At 50.2% G+C, this 21,389-nt stretch overlaps 1 protein-coding gene across 1 annotated transcript in view; it reads left to right on the forward strand.

The window, feature by feature from the left end:
* Nucleotides 1-21,389, forward strand: part of LTN1 (listerin E3 ubiquitin protein ligase 1) — a 76,181-nt gene that overhangs the window by 25,100 nt on the left and 29,692 nt on the right. Inside the window, exons 7-20 of the mRNA XM_069760862.1 lie at nucleotides 18-191; nucleotides 294-484; nucleotides 1,508-1,655; nucleotides 3,622-4,380; nucleotides 4,971-5,012; nucleotides 5,796-5,988; nucleotides 7,002-7,241; nucleotides 8,593-8,746; nucleotides 9,665-9,815; nucleotides 9,980-10,178; nucleotides 11,087-11,249; nucleotides 11,384-11,488; nucleotides 19,403-19,545; nucleotides 20,546-20,681. Coding sequence (XP_069616963.1) covers nucleotides 18-191; nucleotides 294-484; nucleotides 1,508-1,655; nucleotides 3,622-4,380; nucleotides 4,971-5,012; nucleotides 5,796-5,988; nucleotides 7,002-7,241; nucleotides 8,593-8,746; nucleotides 9,665-9,815; nucleotides 9,980-10,178; nucleotides 11,087-11,249; nucleotides 11,384-11,488; nucleotides 19,403-19,545; nucleotides 20,546-20,681 — 2,798 coding nt within the window. The remainder of the gene's footprint in view (nucleotides 1-17; nucleotides 192-293; nucleotides 485-1,507; nucleotides 1,656-3,621; nucleotides 4,381-4,970; nucleotides 5,013-5,795; nucleotides 5,989-7,001; nucleotides 7,242-8,592; nucleotides 8,747-9,664; nucleotides 9,816-9,979; nucleotides 10,179-11,086; nucleotides 11,250-11,383; nucleotides 11,489-19,402; nucleotides 19,546-20,545; nucleotides 20,682-21,389) is intronic.

Consider the following 21,389-nt stretch of genomic DNA (forward strand, 5'->3'; position numbering starts at 1 on the left):
CCTCTTTGGTTCTGTAGGTTCGCTCGGCTTTCTTTGAGCTGGTCTCGGCGTTCTGCCATTATCTGCCATCCCTCATGAACGCTGAAGCGGCTCGCGTGTGCCCGACCGTCCTCCTGAGTATCGATGACGGCGACGCCGTGGTGTGCCCGGCTATCTGGGAGTCTGTCCTGTACACACTGACCACTATAGAGGTGAGCTGGCTCGGTAACGCTCCACACGTAACCAGGTACTGTAGCTGTAGCAACGTGCAAATACTCGTCTTCATATCCACTACTTGTCTTTATCTAATCCAGAACTGCTGGGATCACGTGAGTGCCAAAAAGGGGGTCTTACCCAAGCTGTGGGTAGTGCTAAGAGAGGGCGGAAGAGGACTGGCCACCGTAATCTTCTCCAACCTGCTGCCGTTTATTAGTAAAGTCCCCAGTGAGACGACGCAGCCGCGGATGGACTTCTACAACACTTTATTCGACTCGTTAATACAAGGGTACGACATGGGCCCCTCACCAGGGTGCAGCCTATTCACACCTAACGTAAACGCTGCAGGTGTCCGCACCTGAAAAAAATGGAATAAACAGAGCAGTTCCTTCTCTTTTTTTTTTTTTTTTTTTTTTTTTTTTAACGCCGATTTGACACAGCTTTTATTATGCATTTTTTTGGGTTTTTTGCAGTGGTTCTGAACGTTAAAAATGCAATAATGATTTTACATTTTTCAATTTCATCATAAAAGTCTATGCGGGGGAAGAAATCACACCAACAAGGGCTGTGGAGTCGGTAAGCCAAACCTCAGACTCCTCAATTTCCACGACTCCGACTCCACCAAATTGGACTCCGACTCCACAGCCCTGACACCAAGGAACACACAATTCCACTGTGCGAATAAGTTTTCCACAAATCACATCCACTTTGCTTGAACTGTTTTCTGCACAAAAAAAGAAATGCATAAAAAAAACAAACGTGAGAACATACGCTTAGGTGATCTTCCTACACAGCTATTTTTGTGCTGGAAATAAGCTGCATTTATCAGTCGAAGCAAAGTGGACCTGCTGTGGACTGGTGCATTTATTTATTTTTTTATTTATCGTAGGTATCTGAAAAAAAAAAAAAAAAATTTAAAATCGCAATCGTCTATTTAAGTGCAGAATTGTTGCCTTTCTGCGCTGATAAAATGTATTAAAAAATGTTCGGCCAAAATGTCACCAAAAAAAAAAGAGGGAACAAAGCATTAAAAAAAGCAATAAAGAGAGCAGATTGCTGTGGCTAATTTATCTGCGCACTCAATGAGCGCTGATCAGGGATCTAAAAAGTCAATCAGATCTCACTTCCATTTGAAAGTTGAAATTATTGTTTGATTTTTTTTTTTTTTATGCCCATGTTCGTTTTCCATATGGTTGATGTTATTTTTGGAGTACATCACAGAAAGACCCACACTGGCCTCGAATGTTCCCAGACATATTCTTCATTGCCAGCGTTAACGCATCAAACTAATTGTGCCATTTGTTATCACCAGCCTATCCAGTGAACGCGCCGTTGTCAGCCCCGCAGAATGTGCCGCCATACTGAGCGCTTACACAGACTGTCTGCGCTTCACTATGCAGGAAAACATGGGAGACGGCGAGGAGCACGTGAAGATTCGGCGGTCGCTCATCATAGACCAGGTGTGGCGCTTTGTACCTACTAATTCTGAGACTTCGGATTTTACCATTTTGCCCTAGAGCGCCCTGATAGGCTTCATGTACAGACAGCATTGGGGTCTTCTCTAAGCACTCCGGACTGACTTGAGTCGGGTTACTCCAGTCATGTCATTGGGGAACTTAGTGACCCAGTTGTAGAGAGGAGACCCCTTCAATTATTCTGCAGTAACTCTGGACTTTCTCAATATTGTAGTTAAACAGTGGTCAGATAGTCCTCTGATCCGGGCCTGTGGGGGCAGGAGTTTGGATGTAGAATATTCTCTCTTAAGGGGACTTTTCCCTCTCTGGTAAGTGAAGACATTCCTCTAGTGCAGGGGTGTCAAACTGCATTCCTCGAGGGCTGCAAACAGGTCATGTTTTCAGGATTTCCTTGTACTGCACAGGTGATAATTTAATCACCAACTCATTATTTGTGTAGGTGATTAAATTATCACCTGTGCAGTACAAAGAAATCCTGAAAACATGACCTGTTTGCAGCCCTCGAGGAATGCAGTTTGACACCCCTGCTCTAGTGTGTATGCCATCACGTGCTTGTCGCATGAGCAAAGTACATTTTAATTAACAAATCTTGGAATAATAATACTTTCCACAATTGAATGTGTTAAAGTGTTCCTATGCTGAGATAATCTTATAAATGTTCCCCTGCTGTGCACTGTCTGTACAACCCTGCACAACTGCTCTAGTTATTGGTCGGCACATGTAGCTACTGGCCATTGGGCAGGAATCCTAACAGAGTATACAGACAACACAGCTGCTTCTTTCTGTGAGATAACCTATTTCTCTGCCTGTTTTACCACAGGAGCGAGTGTTTCTGTCTCCTCTCCCGCCATGTGAGCTCATCATAAATCAAGCTCGTGAATTACAAACTCCGTGTCAGCCATAGCTTCTACCTCATTGACTTGATTTATGGTGATCTCAGACGACTGGAGAAGCGCAGAAACACTCCTGTGATAAAACAGCCAGGGAAGTTTGCCATCTCACAAAAAGAAGCAGCTTTGAGCCCCTACTGTGCAGTCTGTATACTATTATGCTTCTTCCCCTGGCCAGGAGCTGTGTCGTGGTTCATTAGAGCCAGAAGTGTATTGCTGTTGTGTTGTAACATAGACATGGGGCATATTTAGCTTTGGCTTAAAACCCCCATAAAAATGCAGCTGAACCCAACATGAATGTTATTTCTAAGGTTGTGGATTTGTTTAACCCTTCCAGGCCTTCTTAGTTGCGATGCGCATACTTGCGGCCACACTCTGACTAGATGGGCGCAGCCTCTCTTAATGCAAGTGTATTGAGCGATGCTGGAAACCGTCTAGTTGGATTGTGGCTGGGAGTATGTATGTCGCTTACCTGCGGTCACATGACCGCCTACTCCCAGTGCCAGCATTGTTTCAGTGTTTTTGCCACTCATCAGTCCGGGGGAAAGGTTCTGTTAGGGCCATCTGGGATATTAAAGAAGCACTCCTCCTCCCACCAAAGTTTTTATCCTTAATATATTGCAGTCATTATATGGCACTGTGTTTTTACAATTGCTCATTTTGCCTTTTCTACTCAGCTAATTCTCTTTTCTCCGCTCTATGTTGAAACAGGAAGTCTCTTGTCCCTGCATTTATCATTCCCCTCTTCAACTCCTGACCCAGCTGCTCCCTCCTCCCTCTGCCATAGACTTTTGCAGTGACCCATGACTCATGAAGGGAAAGTTGACCTCCTGTTTCTACATAGATCCTAGAAGGATTCAGCTAATCAGTTTTTAATCATGTGATGTTATAGCCCTAATGAAAAAGATAACAATTATCTGGGTAGAAAGGCAAAATGAGCAATTTTAAGTACACAGTGCTGTATAATATGATGGCTGCAATATACTAAGAGGATAATTGAGAAGGAGTGCTCCTCCGGTTAACATACCTGGGTTGTTACGTGTCTTATTTTTCTTCCCCAGTTGATTCCACTTATCGATTCCTCATTGAAAGATCCAAAACTACAGAGCAGTCCACTGTTCGGCCACGTGGAGGAGACAGTCCATACTTGGGAAAAGAAAGCTGGAGGACAAGAGCCGGGAGAAGATGTTTCCGAGGCTTATTCCACCGTGCTGTCCTCATTTTGGGAGAGTTTGGAGCGGGTCTGTGTCGCTCACGTGGACGTCACAGAGGCCAAAGAGCAGGAACTGGCCGGGGTGTCGGGTCTTCTACAAATCATGCAGAACCCAAATTGTTCTCCGAAGGCAACAAAAAAGAAAAAAGCCAAAATCAGATTTACGGACGAAGACGACAATGAGAAAGATGGGGTTCATCTGGATCCTTCGCCTGTGCGGTCTCCCACAGCTCCAGCCTTTCCGGACAGAGGCGTGAGTGCCCATAGACAGAAGCGTCTGCAGGACTTGGTCTGCAAGCTGGCCGAGCTCAGTATGGTGTACATCGCTGAGCAGGGATCCAACCGGCACCTGCGCTTCCTGGCCGCTCTCCTCAGTGCCTTCTCCTCCTTACGGGTATTTCATGTGCTCCTAGAGCAAAATGGTGAAGGCGACACCAAGCTGAATCCTGGAAATCCAGCTGTGGACTTCTTGCATCAGAAATTAACTATTTGGCTACGAGAAGGCACCCGGGAAGATGCAGACTTCCTAGTAGACATCCTCTATAGTGTTCTGAACTGTTGCCCTGAGACTTTGGAGAGAAAACGTCTGTTGGACGGTCTAGTACAGGTAAGAGGTGCGAGCTGCAGGATTGTTGCTGCATGTACCACCGTCGTTCTCTTCACCATTAGCCAGAATTTGGCTGTCGCTACACCATGACTTTGGCGGTGACACGTTGCCCTGCCGAAGATTGCAATATGGCGGTGCTGTATCGTAACACCCTGAAGGTAAGTGAGGATGATTTGCAACCACGATATCCAAGTCTCGTGAAATCCAACAGGTTAAATAGTGTTATGCTGCCATATAGCATCACCGTACCACCATCTTTGGCAGCACAACACTTGTCACACAATTCGATAGAAATCCTTTTGGCCAAAAACGTTAGATGTTCATAAAGTCTAAAAATCTGGCATTTTACTCCACTCCATTACTTCTACATGGCTTAAAAAAAAAGAAGTGTCCGGCAGATCATGTTCTGCCTATTAGTGTGGGCCCCAGCAGTCAGACCCCCACCCATCTATAAGTTATCGCCCAGCCCGACTTATCCTCACTGGACAGCCCCTTTTAATACAAAGTCTTCATGTCACAAAGGTAAAATGTATATATTCCGTAGAATCCAGGCAGATTAATAATACATCCCTCATTGTTCTCTCTTATAGATGGATTGTCAGTGGCATGTTTTCCGCTACATCATTCAGAAGGTGAGTTACTTGTGGTTTTCATTAATCGTTTCTTTAGATACATATATGCATATACATTATAATTATATATCTAGGTGTGAGCTGGGCTGGAGAATAGTCACTGGTGCCATGTAGACTACTGCAGACATCAGTTCCTAATCTCAGGGAAGCTTCTCCTCCCCTATCACAGCGCACACTCCCAGGCCCAGGTACTTAAAAATTTAAGTTACATGGTATGTGAGAGAAAAACCAACAAACAATGGCGATGTCCTCTGCAAACATGGGGACAGCTGGTAAACTCCGCACAGATGGGGATTTCTGGGTTCCAAACCATATACCCCATGTCAGCCGCATTGAGGCTTGTTGTATATAACACAAATAAAAATCATCCAGCTGCCAAGTTTTTGTTATCTATGTCTTCATCACATCCAGCAGTCGGTCATGGATTTTTTTTTTTATTTTTTTTTTAGTGAAGGTCTCCCAGCTGGAGTCATTTGTTTATTTTATGGATGACTTCTTTAATACGAGACCCCCAGCTAATTTTGCTACCGGATCATTTTGCCCGGTGTTCGATGTAGATTAAAAAAAAAATAGCGATCATCCTCTTCATCCCAGATCGCCTCTGTTCCTGGAGCAAGCGATTTCATAGCTCTGTTTATTACGTCCACTGTTTGATAAGAGTGGCACAAAGCCGATCAGAAGTGGAGGAAAGCTGCCCTTTCCTTTTCGCGGTCGGTCAGGTCATCGGGGTCTTGCTTTTTGGCAGAAATATCGTTGACCCCCGGTGTTCTTTTCATCTTTCAGGCTTGTTCAGATTCTGCAAAACACTCGTTGATCTGTGACTGGCTGAAAGGCGATATTCTGGGTGACAAACTGATCTCTCTGGCGGGTGATCTGTGCAGCACAGGGTTAATAGATCAGACGAGGCAACAAGAGCCGGACTTCAGCGATAAGTGGGCTCTGCTCAGTCTGGTGCTGTCTGAGAACGTCAAGAACGGTGAGTGAGACCCTCACAGCTCATCAGCCTTGCTATTAAATATCCCAGATAATCCATGGTATGTGACAACTGGGCTTCCCTCGCTTGTCCCTTCCCCTCGCTTGTCCCTTCCCCTCGCTTGTCCCTTCCCCTCGCTTGTCCCTTTGCCCTCGCTTGTCCCTTGCCCTCGCTTGTCCCTTGCCCTCGCCTGTCCCTTGCCCTCGCCTGTCCCTTGCCCACGCCTGTCCCTTGCCCTCGCCTGTCCCTTGCCCTCGCCTGTCCCTTGCCCTCGCCTGTCCCTTGCCCTCGCCTGTCCCTTGCCCTCGCCTGTCCCTTGCCCTCGCCTGTCCCTTGCCCTCGCCTGTCCCTTGCCCTCTCCTGTCCCTTGCCCTCTCCTGTCCCTTGCCCTCTCCTGTCCCTTGCCCTCTCCTGTCCCTTGCCCTCTCCTGTCCCTTGCCCTCGCCTGTCCCATGCCCTCGCCTGTCCCATGCCCTCGCCTGTCCCATGCCCTCGCCTGTCCCATGCCCTCGCCTGTCCCATGCCCTCGCCTGTTCCCATGCCCTCGCCTGTTCCCATGCCCTCGCCTGTTCCCATGCCCTCGCCTGTTCCCATGCCCTCGCCTGTTCCCATGCCCTCGCCTGTTCCCATGCCCTCGCCTGTTCCCATGCCCTCGCCTGTTCCCATGCCCTCGCCTGTTCCCATGCCCTCGCCTGTTCCCATGCCCTCGCCTGTTCCCATGCCCTCGCCTGTTCCCATGCCCTCGCCTGTTCCCATGCCCTCGCCTGTTCCCATGCCCTCGCCTGTTCCCATGCCCTCGCCTGTTCCCATGCCCTCGCCTGTTCCCATGCCCTCGCCTGTTCCCATGCCCTCGCCTGTTCCCATGCCCTCGCCTGTTCCCATGCCCTCTCCTGTCCCTTTGCCCTCTCCTGTCCCTTTGCCCTCTCCTGTCCCTTTGCCCTCTCCTGTCCCTTTACCCTCGCCTGTCCCTTTGCCCTCGCCTGCCCTTCAGTAATATTTGTGTAATTTCTCTCCAGAGTCTTTGATTGCAGAGGTTTATGTAGAGAAGATAATCGATAAGCTCCACTGGGCGCTGGCACGAGCCAAAGACCTCTCTGAGGCCGGCGACTTTGAGCAGTCTGTGTCCTTCATCTGCGACGTGGCTTCCAACTTCTTCAGTTCTGTAAAAGACTGTTTGCAGATGCCGTCAGCCGAGGACCTGCTTCTCGCCATTTTCCAGCTTTGTGCCCAAGCCTCCGACACCACCCATTTATCAGGTAGCCCCACTATGGTCGTCATTTCTATTTTTCCATTTGCTTTTATATATCCAACTTACTGAAGGGCGGCACTTCTAGTTCAATTTTTTTTTTTTTATAAAGAACAATAAGTCCCTGCTGATGCTTCCTTGGTTCCCCGTCGGTTTTGTTTCCCAGGGTCCTTTGATAGCACAGCCTGACCCCACACATGACCACTGCAGCCCATCACTATACAGCTAAAGGCAATGAATGGCCGCAGCGATCATCTGGACTTCACTGGTACATGTCAACCAGTAGGAAAGTCGGCACTGGAGAAAAGATAGTATTACTCCTTTAGGAGTTTGCTAGTGATGAGCACCGTGCTTGGATAAGGTGTTATCTGAGCATGCGCGCGTTCTAATAGAGTGTCTTCGGCGTGTTAGAACACTGTTCGAGTCCCCGCGGCTGCATGAGCGCGCTCATCACTAGCGTTTACCTAATCCAAAATTGATTGATGTTAATTAAAAGCTAAACCAAGCTCTCTTTGTAAATTATTGAAATTGCAAAGTGCTTGTCAAAAATCAAACAACCTTGCAATTTGCCTCTTACTAAAAATCCTCTCCATTCAGAAGAACAAAGGGATTGTTGTTTTATCAGCAGGAGATAGCTAATTCTTCTCTTTTCTTGAGATCTGGTCTCCCCAGGATTCGATCGCCCAACCTGTATCATTAGAGGCAGGAGCGAAAGCTTTGTTTATTTCTCATTGTCTAGGTTACTGGCCACCTCTTCGGTGCATCAGCGGTGGCCGGTTTCTTAGGCATGGAGCACAGCGCTTACAAGCTCTTTGTGGTTCAGCTTTCAAGCACTATGAGGCTTCTTTCTCTAGGGCAACGTCAGGCTGATAGCGGCATCGGAGAACGCACAGTTTGGAACGGCACCACAACCAAGCCACATGTCCGAACTGTCTATCAGCCATATTAGAGCCTATCTTAGTCATGACCTTTTACTTTAGTTCATGGCAGTAAAAATGTTAAAGGGGTTTTACTTGGCCGGTCATTGGCACATGATCGGCATACACGGGGCTCTTCAAAGCACCATTCCTTAGGGTCAGTTGGGGGGTTCCAGAGGTAGGACCCCCATCAATTGGGACGTTATTCCCTGTGTCATAGATAATGGATAACTCGTTCATTTTGGAATACCCCCTTAAAGAAACAGCAGTTCTTTTGATATGTAAATCTAATAAATTTACACATTCCAGTGAATTTGGAACGGATTGGCGTTAATTGTTCTGTACTGGGACACGGGGGAAAAAGTATTTATTACAATTTTCTTGGAACATCAGTTTGCAGAGTTTATCTGATGTGCGAGTTCACTGTCGTCCTCCTCCCATTAGAAGCGTTACTGCTGAAGCTGAAGCATACATGGACGGCGGGGCTCAGTTCTCTCGTCCACCAGTTCCGCCACGTCCCCCAGGGAAGCACGTTCTTGAATCGCTCGGCCCGGTGGGTAAAGGATCAGCTCGAGGTGTCACATCTGACTGTCCGGAGGTAAGGGGGTCTTACTGGGATCTACATTGAAGCTAATAGCTTTAACATAAAGGAGGAAAAAAGAAAAGAGTATTGGTATACTGGCGGGGCTGGGCATGTGCACGATCGCTCATCCTTTGAAAACAGTCTGTCATGAAAATCGATTTTCTGGCATCGAATATGTTTCAGAACGTTGGCACCAGGTGTGTTTGCGCCAATCCCGGCACTGTCTGGCCTTTCCGCCGGTCTCTACTTCCGATGACGGCCTGAGATGGTGACATGTGACTGCTGCAGCCAATCACAGCAGGAGGCGGCACCACCGCTATGGGCAGTCATCGGAAGTGGAGACTAGCGGTGGATCGATGACATATTGCTTCATTTAGGGGTTCACTTTCCCATCTACAGGCATTTATGATGTAAATGTTATCAGCGCTGAGTCTCCGCCACTGCTCCCGCCATCTGTTATTGCCTGCAGCGCTAATGTCACGTTGACAGCGCTGCAGTCAATCAGTGAGCTCAGTAGCTCTGTGTAGACTGCACAAGCCACTCAGAATTGCTGAAGTTAGTGATTGGCTGCAGCGCTGTCAACATAACATCAGTTCTGCAGACAAGAATAGACAACAGGTGGAACGGCGGAGTCTCCACGCTGGACCCGGGGAGGGTGTTTCAACTACAGTGGATTTAAAAAAAAATAATAAAATCTGCTCCGGGGGACAAGGATTTGCTGAAAAACATGAGGACGACTTAATGGGAACGTTGATGGGACCGTTGTACCAATCCAACGTGTCGTAATCACATGTCAGCGCTGGGACGTTCTTATTTAAAGTAACATGCAAATTAGCTTGGAAGAGCAGCGGGGGAGCGTCAATACCTCAACACCCCCGATGCACTTTTAGGCTAATTTACATTTCCCTGCTTGTCACTTGTACATGATTTCAGCCTACAGTCACTTAGCGGCGCTGTGGATGACCTGCACCAGAAGATTCTGCAGTCTGGTCCGTCCGCCTCTCATGTACTGGTCGAGCACGTGTCCAAAATGATGCCAAGTGACGACCGGTGGCAGAAGATGCGTCAGAGTCTCCCGGGACAGGTCAGTGCGTACTGATACTACACCATGGCTGTAGAGGTACCGTCGGCCCCCCTCAGACACCGGGACCTGGGTGTGACTGCTACCTCCGCACCCCCTATAGATCCCCCCCGCTCGCTGTCTGATGAGGCGGTGATATTATTGTGACGGCTCTGCTCTGTTTACAGTGGTCAAGCAAACCTCTCTTGGAAGGCCGACTAAGCATGAACTCGGAAACATCTGGGACAGATCCCAAATCATTCCCCAAATCTTGGCTGCCTCACCACCCCTGCGCGGCCGCCCTGCTCAGCAAGATGGCTTTCCGAGTGCTGGAGAGCGACATGTTATCGACAGACAAGGACTCGGAGAGGACGATGACCATCGCCGGTAAGAGGCAATGACCGGCTTTTATTCCAGCCCTTCATTTTCTTTTGACACTTTTTCGGAGTTCCCTTTTTTTGTCGATGCCGCAGCTGCCAAAATCTTCATCCCGAGTGTAGGCCAGGAACGACTTATGTTTAGAAGAAGGCCAATTAGCGTCCATTAACGGTCCAGCTGGATCGCTCCGGGAACATTGTGGATTGTTTCGCCCACACATCAGACTTTTTCCAGTCGTCTCAGTACAATGTCGGGGAGAAGTGCTGAGGTCGCCCGGTCATACAGCATTTTCTTTTTTTTCCTTCCACTCCCAGTTTCCGGAACACTTCATTTATCTTCCACGTCGTCTGGTGATAGACTGCGGAGATACGGTGAAGCGTTAAGTCTTTCCTTGCTGACATTCCTCCGCTAAAAGACGACTTATCTTATTCAGGGGTGAAATATGGGCTGGAAACTGACAAAAATACTCGGGAAGTATTCCGAAAATATAGAAATAGCTCTGACAGCAGGTGCACGGTGCCGACTCTGACCAACGCGGGAATGTCGGAGCCGAGAACAGGAGTTTAATTTGAATTGGATATTCCCTTTTTATAAAGTGACATTGTATGTTTTTATTAAGGGTGGGGGGAGTCACACTGCGGGGGTCCTGAGAATAATGATGCCGCAGTGCTAATTCAGCATTGCATCCCCTTCTCTGGTCTATCCCAGCCGGGGCAGGGAAGACGTGGCACGGCCCTGTTCCTGCCGTTCCCGAGCTTGAAAGAGAACGATGCCCTGCGGCCCCCATTAGTATCAGGATGGAAAGAGACAAACGCATTGACGTCTACAGGTGGAGCAAGGGTCCAGGGTAACTTGCTGTGGAGACGAATGCGGGTCTCGGATATTCCCATTATTCCTGTCGTTTCCCGTTTGCTCAGTTGCAGAGATGCTGTATAGCTTCCAGTGGTGCGAGGAGCTGGAGAGACCGCCAGCCATTATCACCGAGTACAGCACTGCGCTAAATGCAATGGACATAACCCACGAAAGAGTGAAGGAGCTCGCTGCCCGCCATCCTGCTCTGCTGGATCTGCTCTACGACAGGTGATTCACGCGGGGGGGAACGTGTCTCTGGTCTTCCTACAGTAAATCGCCGACATCTTCTATTTGTGCTGGATCTTTACTCCATATCCTGATCCTTTTTATCCCCCCCGTAAATTATGACCGATTTCCGACAGGTCGTTAGCAAGTGGAACAATCTGGTCCTTGACTCTTCACAAGTTCATTCATCTCAGCAATCCGGGACACGATGATCTGAAGCGGCTGACGGCGAGCACACAGAGGTGGGTGGTCTGTTCTTATTTTAGCCGTGGAGGTTTCTCACTAATTTACTCTTTTTTTTTTTTTTTTAATTATATCTTTTATTACATTTTTCCCTATAAAATAAACAGTCCAGAAGTGTGAACCTCGCATGACAAGTCGCTTTTTTACGTCACCAATCATCCAGCATTTGTCGTTCACATAAAATAAAGATCTGGACTCCGGACTTATGGGGTCTCTCCGACTTTTGTCTTTTATTGCAGTAATTCCGAGCTCTTGTAGAAGAACTTTATCTGCAATTTGTCATGTCTCTTCCTCGCTCACATCCAGAGATTCTTCTCGTGAAAAAATGGGATTGATCATCTTTAATCCTATTGGTTTTTTTTTTCCCCCAGTAAATATATGTTCACGACATCTGTTAAAGCTTCTCGCCTACCCGCTAAGTGTCCACAGGCCACATTTTGGTTCTGATTTGTGTCCGGTGTCCTCCATGTCTGGCGGTAAACATAATGAAAGGTATGGCGGTAGCCCGGCACTCAGACGGACACATTTATAGCAGGCGTGTGTGGTCGGATGCCACCGTCAGGCATTCATCACTGCCTCCATGTAACATGTAGGAGATTTTACCAGCATATATGTTAAGCCGACGCTGTACATCGCGGTGTGAACCTCGCTGAAGAGGAATGATTTCCAGCTCAAGAACCCGACCATATCACAGAGCTTTAATATGGCAACTTTAAGGGTATGTGCACACGTCAGGATTTTCTTGCAGAAATTTCCTGACAAAATCAGGATATTTCTGCCAGAAATCCGCATGCGTTTTTTACGCGGTTTTTGTGCGGATTTTTTGCGTTTTTTTCCGGACACTCCAATTTAATGGGAAATCCGCAAAAAATCCGCAAAAATAATGAACATGCTACTTTCTCCATCGCCTTTCATTGGGGGACACAGGAACCATGGGTGTATGCTGCTGCCACTAGGAGGCTGACACTATGCAAATAAAAGTTAGCTCCTCCTCTGCAGTGTACACCCCACCGACAGGAAGTAGGATCTTCAGTTTAGCTTAGTGTCAGTAGGAGGTGGACACGGGTCTTTCATTAGACCCTTATCTACCTCAATGTGCGTCGTTTTCTTTCAGGTTTTTCCGGAGGGATACAGGGTGAGCAGTCACACCTGTAGTCCCACAAGCGGACTATGAGTACGGCGTGTACTGCCACCCCGTATCCTCATAGATCCCACACCAGGACCAAGATCCTAGCACACAAGCGTGCTTAGAAGTCCGGCCCTGGCTCCGTCCCCCACCCACTCGCCCACCAGAGCCTGTCGGTTGGAGGAGACGAGGACGTCCATCAGCTCCCTGGACGTCTGATACCTTCACCGGTTTGAGGTTAGTAACAGACGGCGTGGGATGTTTAGGTGAGTATTCCTGCTCCCCTTCCTCTGGGTCCTTCTCGGGGTGACATGGGAGAAGTCGTTTCTCCTTCGCGCGGCGGCCCTTTGGGTCCCACTATCTGGGCGACCGCACTACCCTTTTTGCTGCGGCCGCTCCTGTTCCCGTGTGGCGCGGAGGCCCTTCTGGCCGCCGCGCTGATTTTTACGGCGGCCGCCCCTTCGCATGGCGGCCGCGCTGCTTCCCCCGCACCGTCTCTGCAGCCGCACAGCCCCTTTTTGCTGCGGCCGCTCCTGTACCCGAGTGGCGCGGCGGCCCTTCTGGCAGCCGCGCTTAATTTTACTGCGGCCACTCAACTGTCGGCGGCCGCGCTGCACTGTCTAGGCAGCCGCACAGCCCCCTTTTTGCTGCGGCTGCTCCTTGCTCTGGGTGGCGCGGCGGCCCTACTGGCACCCGCGCTGTCTTTTTGCAGCGGTCGCTTCTCCCTTTCTGGCGCGCACACAGCCGCGCCGTTTTCCACCGGCGACCGCGCTTTTCTGTGGGGCCTGCAGGCAGCCGCGCTGCCTTTTCCTGCGGCTGCGCTCCGTTCTGTCTGCGGGCGGCCGCGCCGCTTCCTGGCTGCACTTCCACCGTCGCCGCGGCCCTCTCCGGCGGTCGCCGACTTCTAATTTAGGCCCCGGCTTCTCCCGGGGCCTACTTCCGGCCGCGACTCCGCCCACTTCCTTCTCTCCATCGGGCGGGCTTTTCTCCCGCCCGACTGGTTCATTTCGGCGCATTGGGGGAAACAGCAGGCGGTACTGACACGGCGGTTAGCCCCGCGCACTTTCTCCTGTGCCCCCAAGTTTGTTTTTCGGCGCCAGGAACGCCTTGCCCCACTTCTTGCGGCTGCAGCTGGTCCCGGACTGAAGGGGCCAAACAGCAGTGTCCCAGAAGTCTGCTGTCTGTTTGCTTTTCTGTGTTAGAAGATGCACATCAGCGATGATCCTTATCAAGATCCTCCTCTGGGCAGCTATGCAGCTTTTCCGTCCGATGATTGCTCCGCCTGTCGTGAGTAGCTCTGCTCTGCAGACTGACACTTCTCTGCCCTTCTGTCCCCTAACCTTCTGGCATTTCTGCTCTCTGTCAGACGTGTAGCAACCCCCTCCCAGGACCCTCCCGCTGTTCCGCTACAGAGCGAAAACTCCACTCCAGCCTGGGTGTCCTCTCTATCACAATCCATAGCGGATCTAACACGGGTGTCTAAAACCCTTGTGTCTGTGGTTGATAGGTTGCCCCTGCAGACTCCCGCAGTAGCCAACGGGTCGCAGGAGACTCCGTCTGAGCCTTCCGTTATAGGTCGCAAAAGGTCCAGACAGGAACGCTGGTCTGAGTCCTTTTCCCATTCCATTTCGCCCCACGGTCCTTCCTGCGGTCGGCTTCCCCCCGGTCCTCCCCTGCGTCAGGCGAGGCTTTCTCTGATGCGCCTTCGTAGGATATTTCGGCGCTGGATTTGAACCAAATCCATGAGGGATATGGTTGAGTACCTCATTGGAGCGATAAATCAGACCTGTGGCATCAAAGATTCCGCTACGGAACCCGCAGACCAGGCGGTTTCGTTTAGACGGGCTAAACCACCTTCAAAGGTTTTCGCTCCTCACCCTGATTTAGAGGAAATCATGACGAGAGAAGGAGAGAATCCGGCCAGACGCTTTCAGAGAGGAAAGCGCCTTGGCGTTTTATCTCTTTTCTCCGGAGCTCACCGCTAATTGGACTTCCCCCTCGGTGGATCCTCGGGTTTCCAGGCTGTCGAGAGACCAACACTGTCCCTTCTCTAGCTGGCGGAGCATCTCTGAAGGATTCTAATGATAATCATAGAATCCTTTGCGAAGTATCCAAATGGGCCAAACAGCTCCGTCAGGGCATCCCGGACGGGGCTCCACCCGGACAGCTAGCTGAGCTTGCTAGCCAGATTTCTCTTGTAGGTGAATACCTGGCCTCCGCTTCCCTGGATGCCGCGTCTTGTGCGACTCAGGCTTCCAGCAATGCTGTTCCCTCCCGTCGGACCATTGGCTCAAGGCCCTGCAGGCGGATTTGTCTTCCAAAAAGTCACTTACCAGCCGACCTTTTTCAGGGTTCACGCAGCAAAGGCCACAGGCACGTCCAGAGAAGAACAGGGTATTTTTTTAGACCCACTCCTTCCTGGCGTTCTTGCTACTCCCAAGGTATATCCTCCAGGTCTAGGACTGGAAGATCCACCTCGGCATGACTCTCGTCTAGACCTCAGCCCACTTCCCAGGCTGGGCGGCTGTCTCCTCTTCCTCAGGGACTTCTGGATCTCCTCAGTAGAGGGCACATGGGTCAGGGAAGTTGTATCCTCGGGATACAAGATAGAGTTCGTTTCACGACCCTGGGATCGTTTCTTTGAATCTCGACCTCCAAGAGACCCCGCTCTAGTTCCGGGTTTCTTCGCAACCATTGCTTCTCTTCTCAAAGCCGGGGGTAATTTTTCCCATCCCAGAAGAAGCACGGTTCACAGGTTTCTACTCTAATCCTTTGTGTGACCGATAAAAGAAGGCAAGGTTCATCCCATTCTGGATCTCAAATTGCCGAACAGGAGAATTCATCTGAGACTCCTCAGGATGGAATCCTTTCATTCAGTAATTGCTTCCATGGAGGCTCAAGAATTTCTGTGTTCCATAGATATTCAAGACGCCTACCTCCATGTCCCGATATTCCTAGGACATCATGGATTCCTGGGCTTTGCGGTGCTCCAGGACCCTTTTCAGTTTGTCGCCCTGCCGTTCGGTCTCGCAACTGCTCCCAGGGTTTTCACGAAGATCAGGGCGGCACTGATAGCCATCTTGAGGGTCAGGGGACTGGTACCTTTTCCGTACCTCGACGGCATCCTCATCAAGGCTCCGTCCTTTTTCTCAGGCTCGCGAGAGCCTCCATCGTCCTCGACACTAGCCGTTTCGGGTGGTTTGTCGACAAGAAGAAATCCTGTCTTGTTCCCTCGCAGCGCCTCCTTTTTTTCTGGGCATGCTCTTCGACACTCGTCAGTTCAAAGTCTTCCTTTCCCGAGGGTAAGAGATCCGTCCTTCGTCGGGACGTACACTTGCTCCAGGGTCCTCGGCTTCCCTCTTTCCGATCGGCCATGAAGGTCCTGGGGAGGATGGTAGCAACATTGGAAGCGACACCCTTTGCCCTATTTCATTCACGTCCTCTTCAGCAGGCCATCCTGTCACAGTGGGACAGGTCTGTCTTGTCCCTGGATCGACCAATCCATCTCTCTCCCCGGGTCAATCGGTCCCTCAACTGGTGGCTGACGTCACCTCTCATCTCCCAGGGCAGGTCCTTCCTTCCAGTTTTCTGGCAAGGTGGTGAAGATGGACGTCAGCCTGCTCGGCTAAGGCGTGGTGTTTCGCCACCTGACTGTTCAGGGTCGTTGGTCGGCGCAGGAGTCTTCTTGGCCGATCAATGTGCTTGAGATTCGGGCCATCTTTCTCTCCCTTCGCCACTGGGAAAGGATTCTCAGGGGTCTACCTATCCGAATCTCGGCGGACACCGCCACGGAGGTGGCATATCAACCATCGGGGGAGACACTGAGTTCCTTGGCCGAGGTATCCAAAATCCTCCTCCGGGCAGAGGCAATGGTTCCGGTGATATCCGCAGTGCTTATCCCCGGTGTCGACAATTGAACCGCCAACTTCCTCAACCGCCAGGGCCTCTCGGCAAGGAAATGGTACTTGCATCAGGGGTTCTTACATCAGCCTGGTCTTCGATGGGGGACTCCGGACGTGGACCTCATGGCGTCCCGAATGAACATGGTGTTCGTTTCCTGGTCTCGCGACCCTCTCGCAGTGGGCATCGACGCTCTGGCCATTCCTTGGTCGCAGTTCGTGCTCCCCTATCTATTCCCATTCTTCCCTTGCTTCCCAAGCCGTTGAAAGGGATCAAGGCGGAGGGGTGCCGGTCATTCTGATCGCCCCGGATTGGCCCAGGAGAGCTTGGTTTGCGGAGATCGTCAATCTTCTCGCGGACGCCCCCTGGTGCCTTCCAGACAGTCCCGATCTGCTGTCTCGGGGTCCGATCTGCCACCCAAATTCTCGGTCGTTCAGTTTAACGGCGTGGCTGTTGAGTCCGCTGTTCTAAGAGCGTCTGGCCTTTCGGACTAGGTGATTCTCACCATGATCCAGGCTCGGAAGCCTTCGTTTTCCCAGACTCTACTATCGTACCCATCTATGTCCTTTTCCCTGCCTTCCATCTTGGCCTTCCTCTAGGCAGGACTGGATTTGGGCCTTGCCCGGAGTTCCCTCAAGGGCCAGATTTCTGAGCTTCCCATCCTTTTTCAGAAGACTTTAGCTTCTCGGCCACAGGTTAAGACCTGCCTTCAAGGATCAGCCCATGCTGTCCCTCCGTATAGGGCCCCTGTGGATTCATGGGGTTTTAAACATGGTACTGGACGTTCTGAGGTTTCCCCATTTGAGCCTCTCAGAACTGACAGGGGAATCTCCCTATCTTGGAAGGTGGCCTTTTTTTGTGGCCATCACTTCTATCCGCGCGTTTCCGAATTGGCGGCCCTTTCTTGCCGACCTCCGTTCTTGGTCATTCACCAGGACAAGGTGGTCCTCAGACCTCCTCCTTCTTTCCTTCCTAAGGTGGTTTCCACCTCCAACGAGGACGTCGTTCTACCTTCCTTTTGCCCAGCTCCGACTCATCCTCTGGAGCGATCGTTGAAAAAGCTGGACCTCGTCACGGCAGTGAGGATCTACCTGGATAGAACGTCCACTTTCCGGAAGACAGGTTCTCTCTTCGTCATTCCTGATGGCACGCGCAGAGGCCAACTGGCTTCTAAGGTGACTATTGCCCACTGGATCAGAACGGCAATTCTGGAGGCTTACCGGGTCAAGAACAGAGTGCCCCCTCCTGGGATCAAGGCTCACTCTACCCGGGCAGTCGGCGCCTCCTGGGTGGTGCACCACAGGGCTTCCGTCCTACAGCTTTGCAAAGCGGCAACTTTGTCTTCCATCCACATGTTCGCCAAATTTTACAAGGTGCATACCTATGCTTCGGCGGACGCCAGCCTGGGCAGAAGGATCCTGCAGGCGGCAGTGGTGAGTCCTCTGACCTGATGGAAGTCTGTTTTTCCCACCCCAGGGACTGCTTTGGGACGTCCCATGGTTCCTGTGTCCCCCAATGAAAGGCGATGGAGAAAACAGGATTTTTGGTTGCTTACCGTAAAATCTGTTTCTCTGAGCCTTCATTGGGGGACACAGCACCCTCCCAAGTTGAACAGCTCTGTTTATTGTGTTATACTGTTTACGTTTGAGTTCTTTGAACACTCTTTGAGTGTTTGAAACTGTTAATCTGTGGAGCGCTGCGGCATTTGTTGGCGCTATATAAAGTTTATTATTATTATATTATTATTATTTCTCTTTTACACGTTGCTTCTCCTACTGCTTTCTCACTAACTGAAGATCCTACTTCCTGTCGGTGGGGTGTACACTGCAGAGGAGGAGCTAACTTTTATTTGCATAGTGTCAGCCTCCTAGTGGCAGCAGCATACACCCATGGTTCCTGTGTCCCCCAATGAAGGCTCAGAGAAACAGATTTTACGGTAAGCAACCAAAAATCCTGTTTTTTTTTGCGGAATGCGTTTTTTTTGGCGGAAAAAAACGCAAACATGTGCACAAAACATTCAGAATGCATTCTAAATGATAGAATGCATATTGTTTGCGTTTTTTTAGCGATTTTATAGCGTTTTTATCGGGAAAATCCGCAAAAAATCCTGACGTGTGCACATACCCTAAGGCTTTGTACCAAGTGCATTCCTCGAGGGCTGCAAACAGGTCATGTTTTCAGGATTTCCTTGTACTGCACAGGTGATAATTTAATCACCTACACAAATAATGAGTTGGTGATTAAATTATCACCTGTGCAGTACAAGGAAATCCTGAAAACATGACCTGTTTGCAGCCCTCGAGGAATGCAGTTTGACACCCCTGCTCTACGCGATTGCTGAATACAGCGCTCTGCTATTTGTGGCCGTCTCATAGACAATGAATGGAGCCGATGTGCGCAAGATCACGCTCCACTCCATTCAGACAAGCCTTGTTCTTGGGATCAATGGGGGTCCCAGCAGTCAGACCCCTAGAGATCAGCAAGGGTTTAACTTCCAGACGTACAAACCCTTTAAGATGAGTCCTGTTGTTCCTCCGTATGTCTCCAGGCGCCCCGTGATGTTGCATCTATTAGAGAATCTCTCTGTAGTACTGCGCACCATATGGCGGCACATACTACACCACCGCAGGACACAATGGACTTATGGTCCTGTCGCCTTACTGGAGCTGTGCACAGATGTCAGATCCCTACCTTCTCTGGATTATTGGGGATCTTGGAGGTGAATCCCTCACCAGTCATGATTTTCCAGCATATACTAGTTATATACCATCACATTAAAAGATGGCGCATCTGATGCTCTTATTGTGGATCATCTGATATTGATCCGTTTCCCCATTGATCGCACAGTTATTTGTTGGCAGTAATGGTGTTTTCTGTCCCTGTATAGTTACTACCCGGTGACCCCGGGCAGCCTGCACACCGTCCAGTGCCTGTCCCCGTTCTTACACATTGATGAGAAGGAGTCTCTGATCATCCAGTTTGTCTCCCGCCTTATGTCCTGTGCTGTGACGGATGTGTCCTATATAGACGGTGAGTAAGCCCCCCATAGTTTAGGAATGATGACTATCGGTTACAAAGTTATGGGGGGAAGGGGCGAGACGATGGCATCAATGTGAATTTCTGTTCGGAGACCCAATCTGCTCTACCGTTCAATAAGCCTAAAGATCTACTTTGTAGGTTCCTCGTTATCAAAAATGTCAGGAATGGTGGGATTTTTAATTCTATAGTTTACAGCTTGTTGCCTAAGTTACCGGCCACCGCTGCAGCCTGAAAGGTGGAGGTCTCCTAGCTCACAAGCTCTTTGTCCATAGAGCTCATAGGTGCCGTTCTGAAGCTGGTCATATCGATTTAGTGCCCCCCTTCCCTGATGCTGCAAAGGCAAAGCTGCCCCTGCTTGGACAGTTTGGCCCCACAGTGCTGTGATGCCGCGCCGCTCCACCGGCAAGGAGGAAGTAGGAAAGCAGAGGAGTGTGCACCCCTGAAGATTAATGTAGAGAACAACCATTGAAATAAATATCATCCAGTCATCTGATATCTCAGGGGGTCGCCCAACTCCTGATCCTTTTGATCTTCACGCAGATAAGCCTCTGCCATATCAGTCTGGCAGGAACCCTTGCTATAAAGCGGCAGGATGCATTCTTGACCATCCATGGGGGTCACATCTGTGGGACCCCACATCAATCTAACAATTATCACTTCTCCAGGAGGTTGGCGATGGTTTGTTCCCCTTTCAGTTGCTAATCTAGATTTTAAATATTGCACTATGTTGAGTAAACGGGGAATCGCACACTTTGTGTTTGCAAAGAAAGCAGTAAAGACCTGTGATCCCAGCAGCATCAGCGCTCATTTATGTGAGCAGTCCTGTGCCAGGGAGGAAGTTTGGGAGGTGGAATGTGACCGAGCAGAGGTGTGTAGAAACAAAGCTCAGTGTTACTCTACAGGTGACGGTGGAGTGAGGCACCCATCACTTTCTGTTCGAGTCTTCCTCGCTGTAGTCATAAAGTTGCGTCGTGTTCTTCTTTTCCTGTAGGAGGATTTGGTTTTCTAGCCATTATCAATTCATGTCTGGAGGTCGAGTCTGTTCCTTCTCCCGAAATCCTTCCTGGAATCCTGAAGATAATTCTGACATGGAAGAGCAGTCGGGAGGACGTCTTCCTGTTCAGCAGGTGAGGCCACGCTATATGCATGTCATGTCCTCAGCATTGTGCTTGGTGATGTACGGCTGCATGCAGCTGCTCGGCCACGAAGCTCCCGGCGTTGCGCAGTGTTTGGGCTCATGTTATACCAGAGAAGGTCTGGACTCTGCAGTTATGGAGTCAGCAGAGCGGTGGTGACTTTTCTGCCCTCTTCCTCAGCAATCGCCCCCTGCTCTGTAACGTTACGGGGTCTTCACTTCGTGGCTGCAGGTGATGGGGAAGATTCAGGAGGGAAGAAATGTCACAAACGGACTTATTACTTGTGGGTCCTAATACAGGACCACCCTGTATCATTGAGCTCTGCACCACCTGCCGGTCTGTCACTTGATAGTAAAGGAGGCCTGCCTGATGGGGGCCGGATGTTATAGACCAGGGTCTATGGGGTTATACATCGGAGGGGACAAGTGGCCGGAGGTTATATACCAGGGGGGTAAGGGTCCGGAGGTTATACACCAGGGGGGAAAGGGTCCGGAGGTTATACACCAGGTGGGGTGAGGGGCCAGAGGTTATACATGGGGGGGGTGAAGGGCCAGAGGTTATACACCAGCCAGGAGGGGTGAGGGGCCAGAGGTTAAACATGGGGGGGGTGATGGGTCAGAGGTTATACACCAGGAGGGGTGAGGGGCCAGAGGTTATACACAGAGGGGGGGGTGAAGGTCCGGAGCTTATATACCGGGA

The sequence above is a fragment of the Ranitomeya imitator genome, chromosome 3 (assembly GCF_032444005.1).
Source record: "Ranitomeya imitator isolate aRanImi1 chromosome 3, aRanImi1.pri, whole genome shotgun sequence".
In the NCBI taxonomy this organism is placed as follows: domain Eukaryota; kingdom Metazoa; phylum Chordata; class Amphibia; order Anura; family Dendrobatidae; genus Ranitomeya; species Ranitomeya imitator.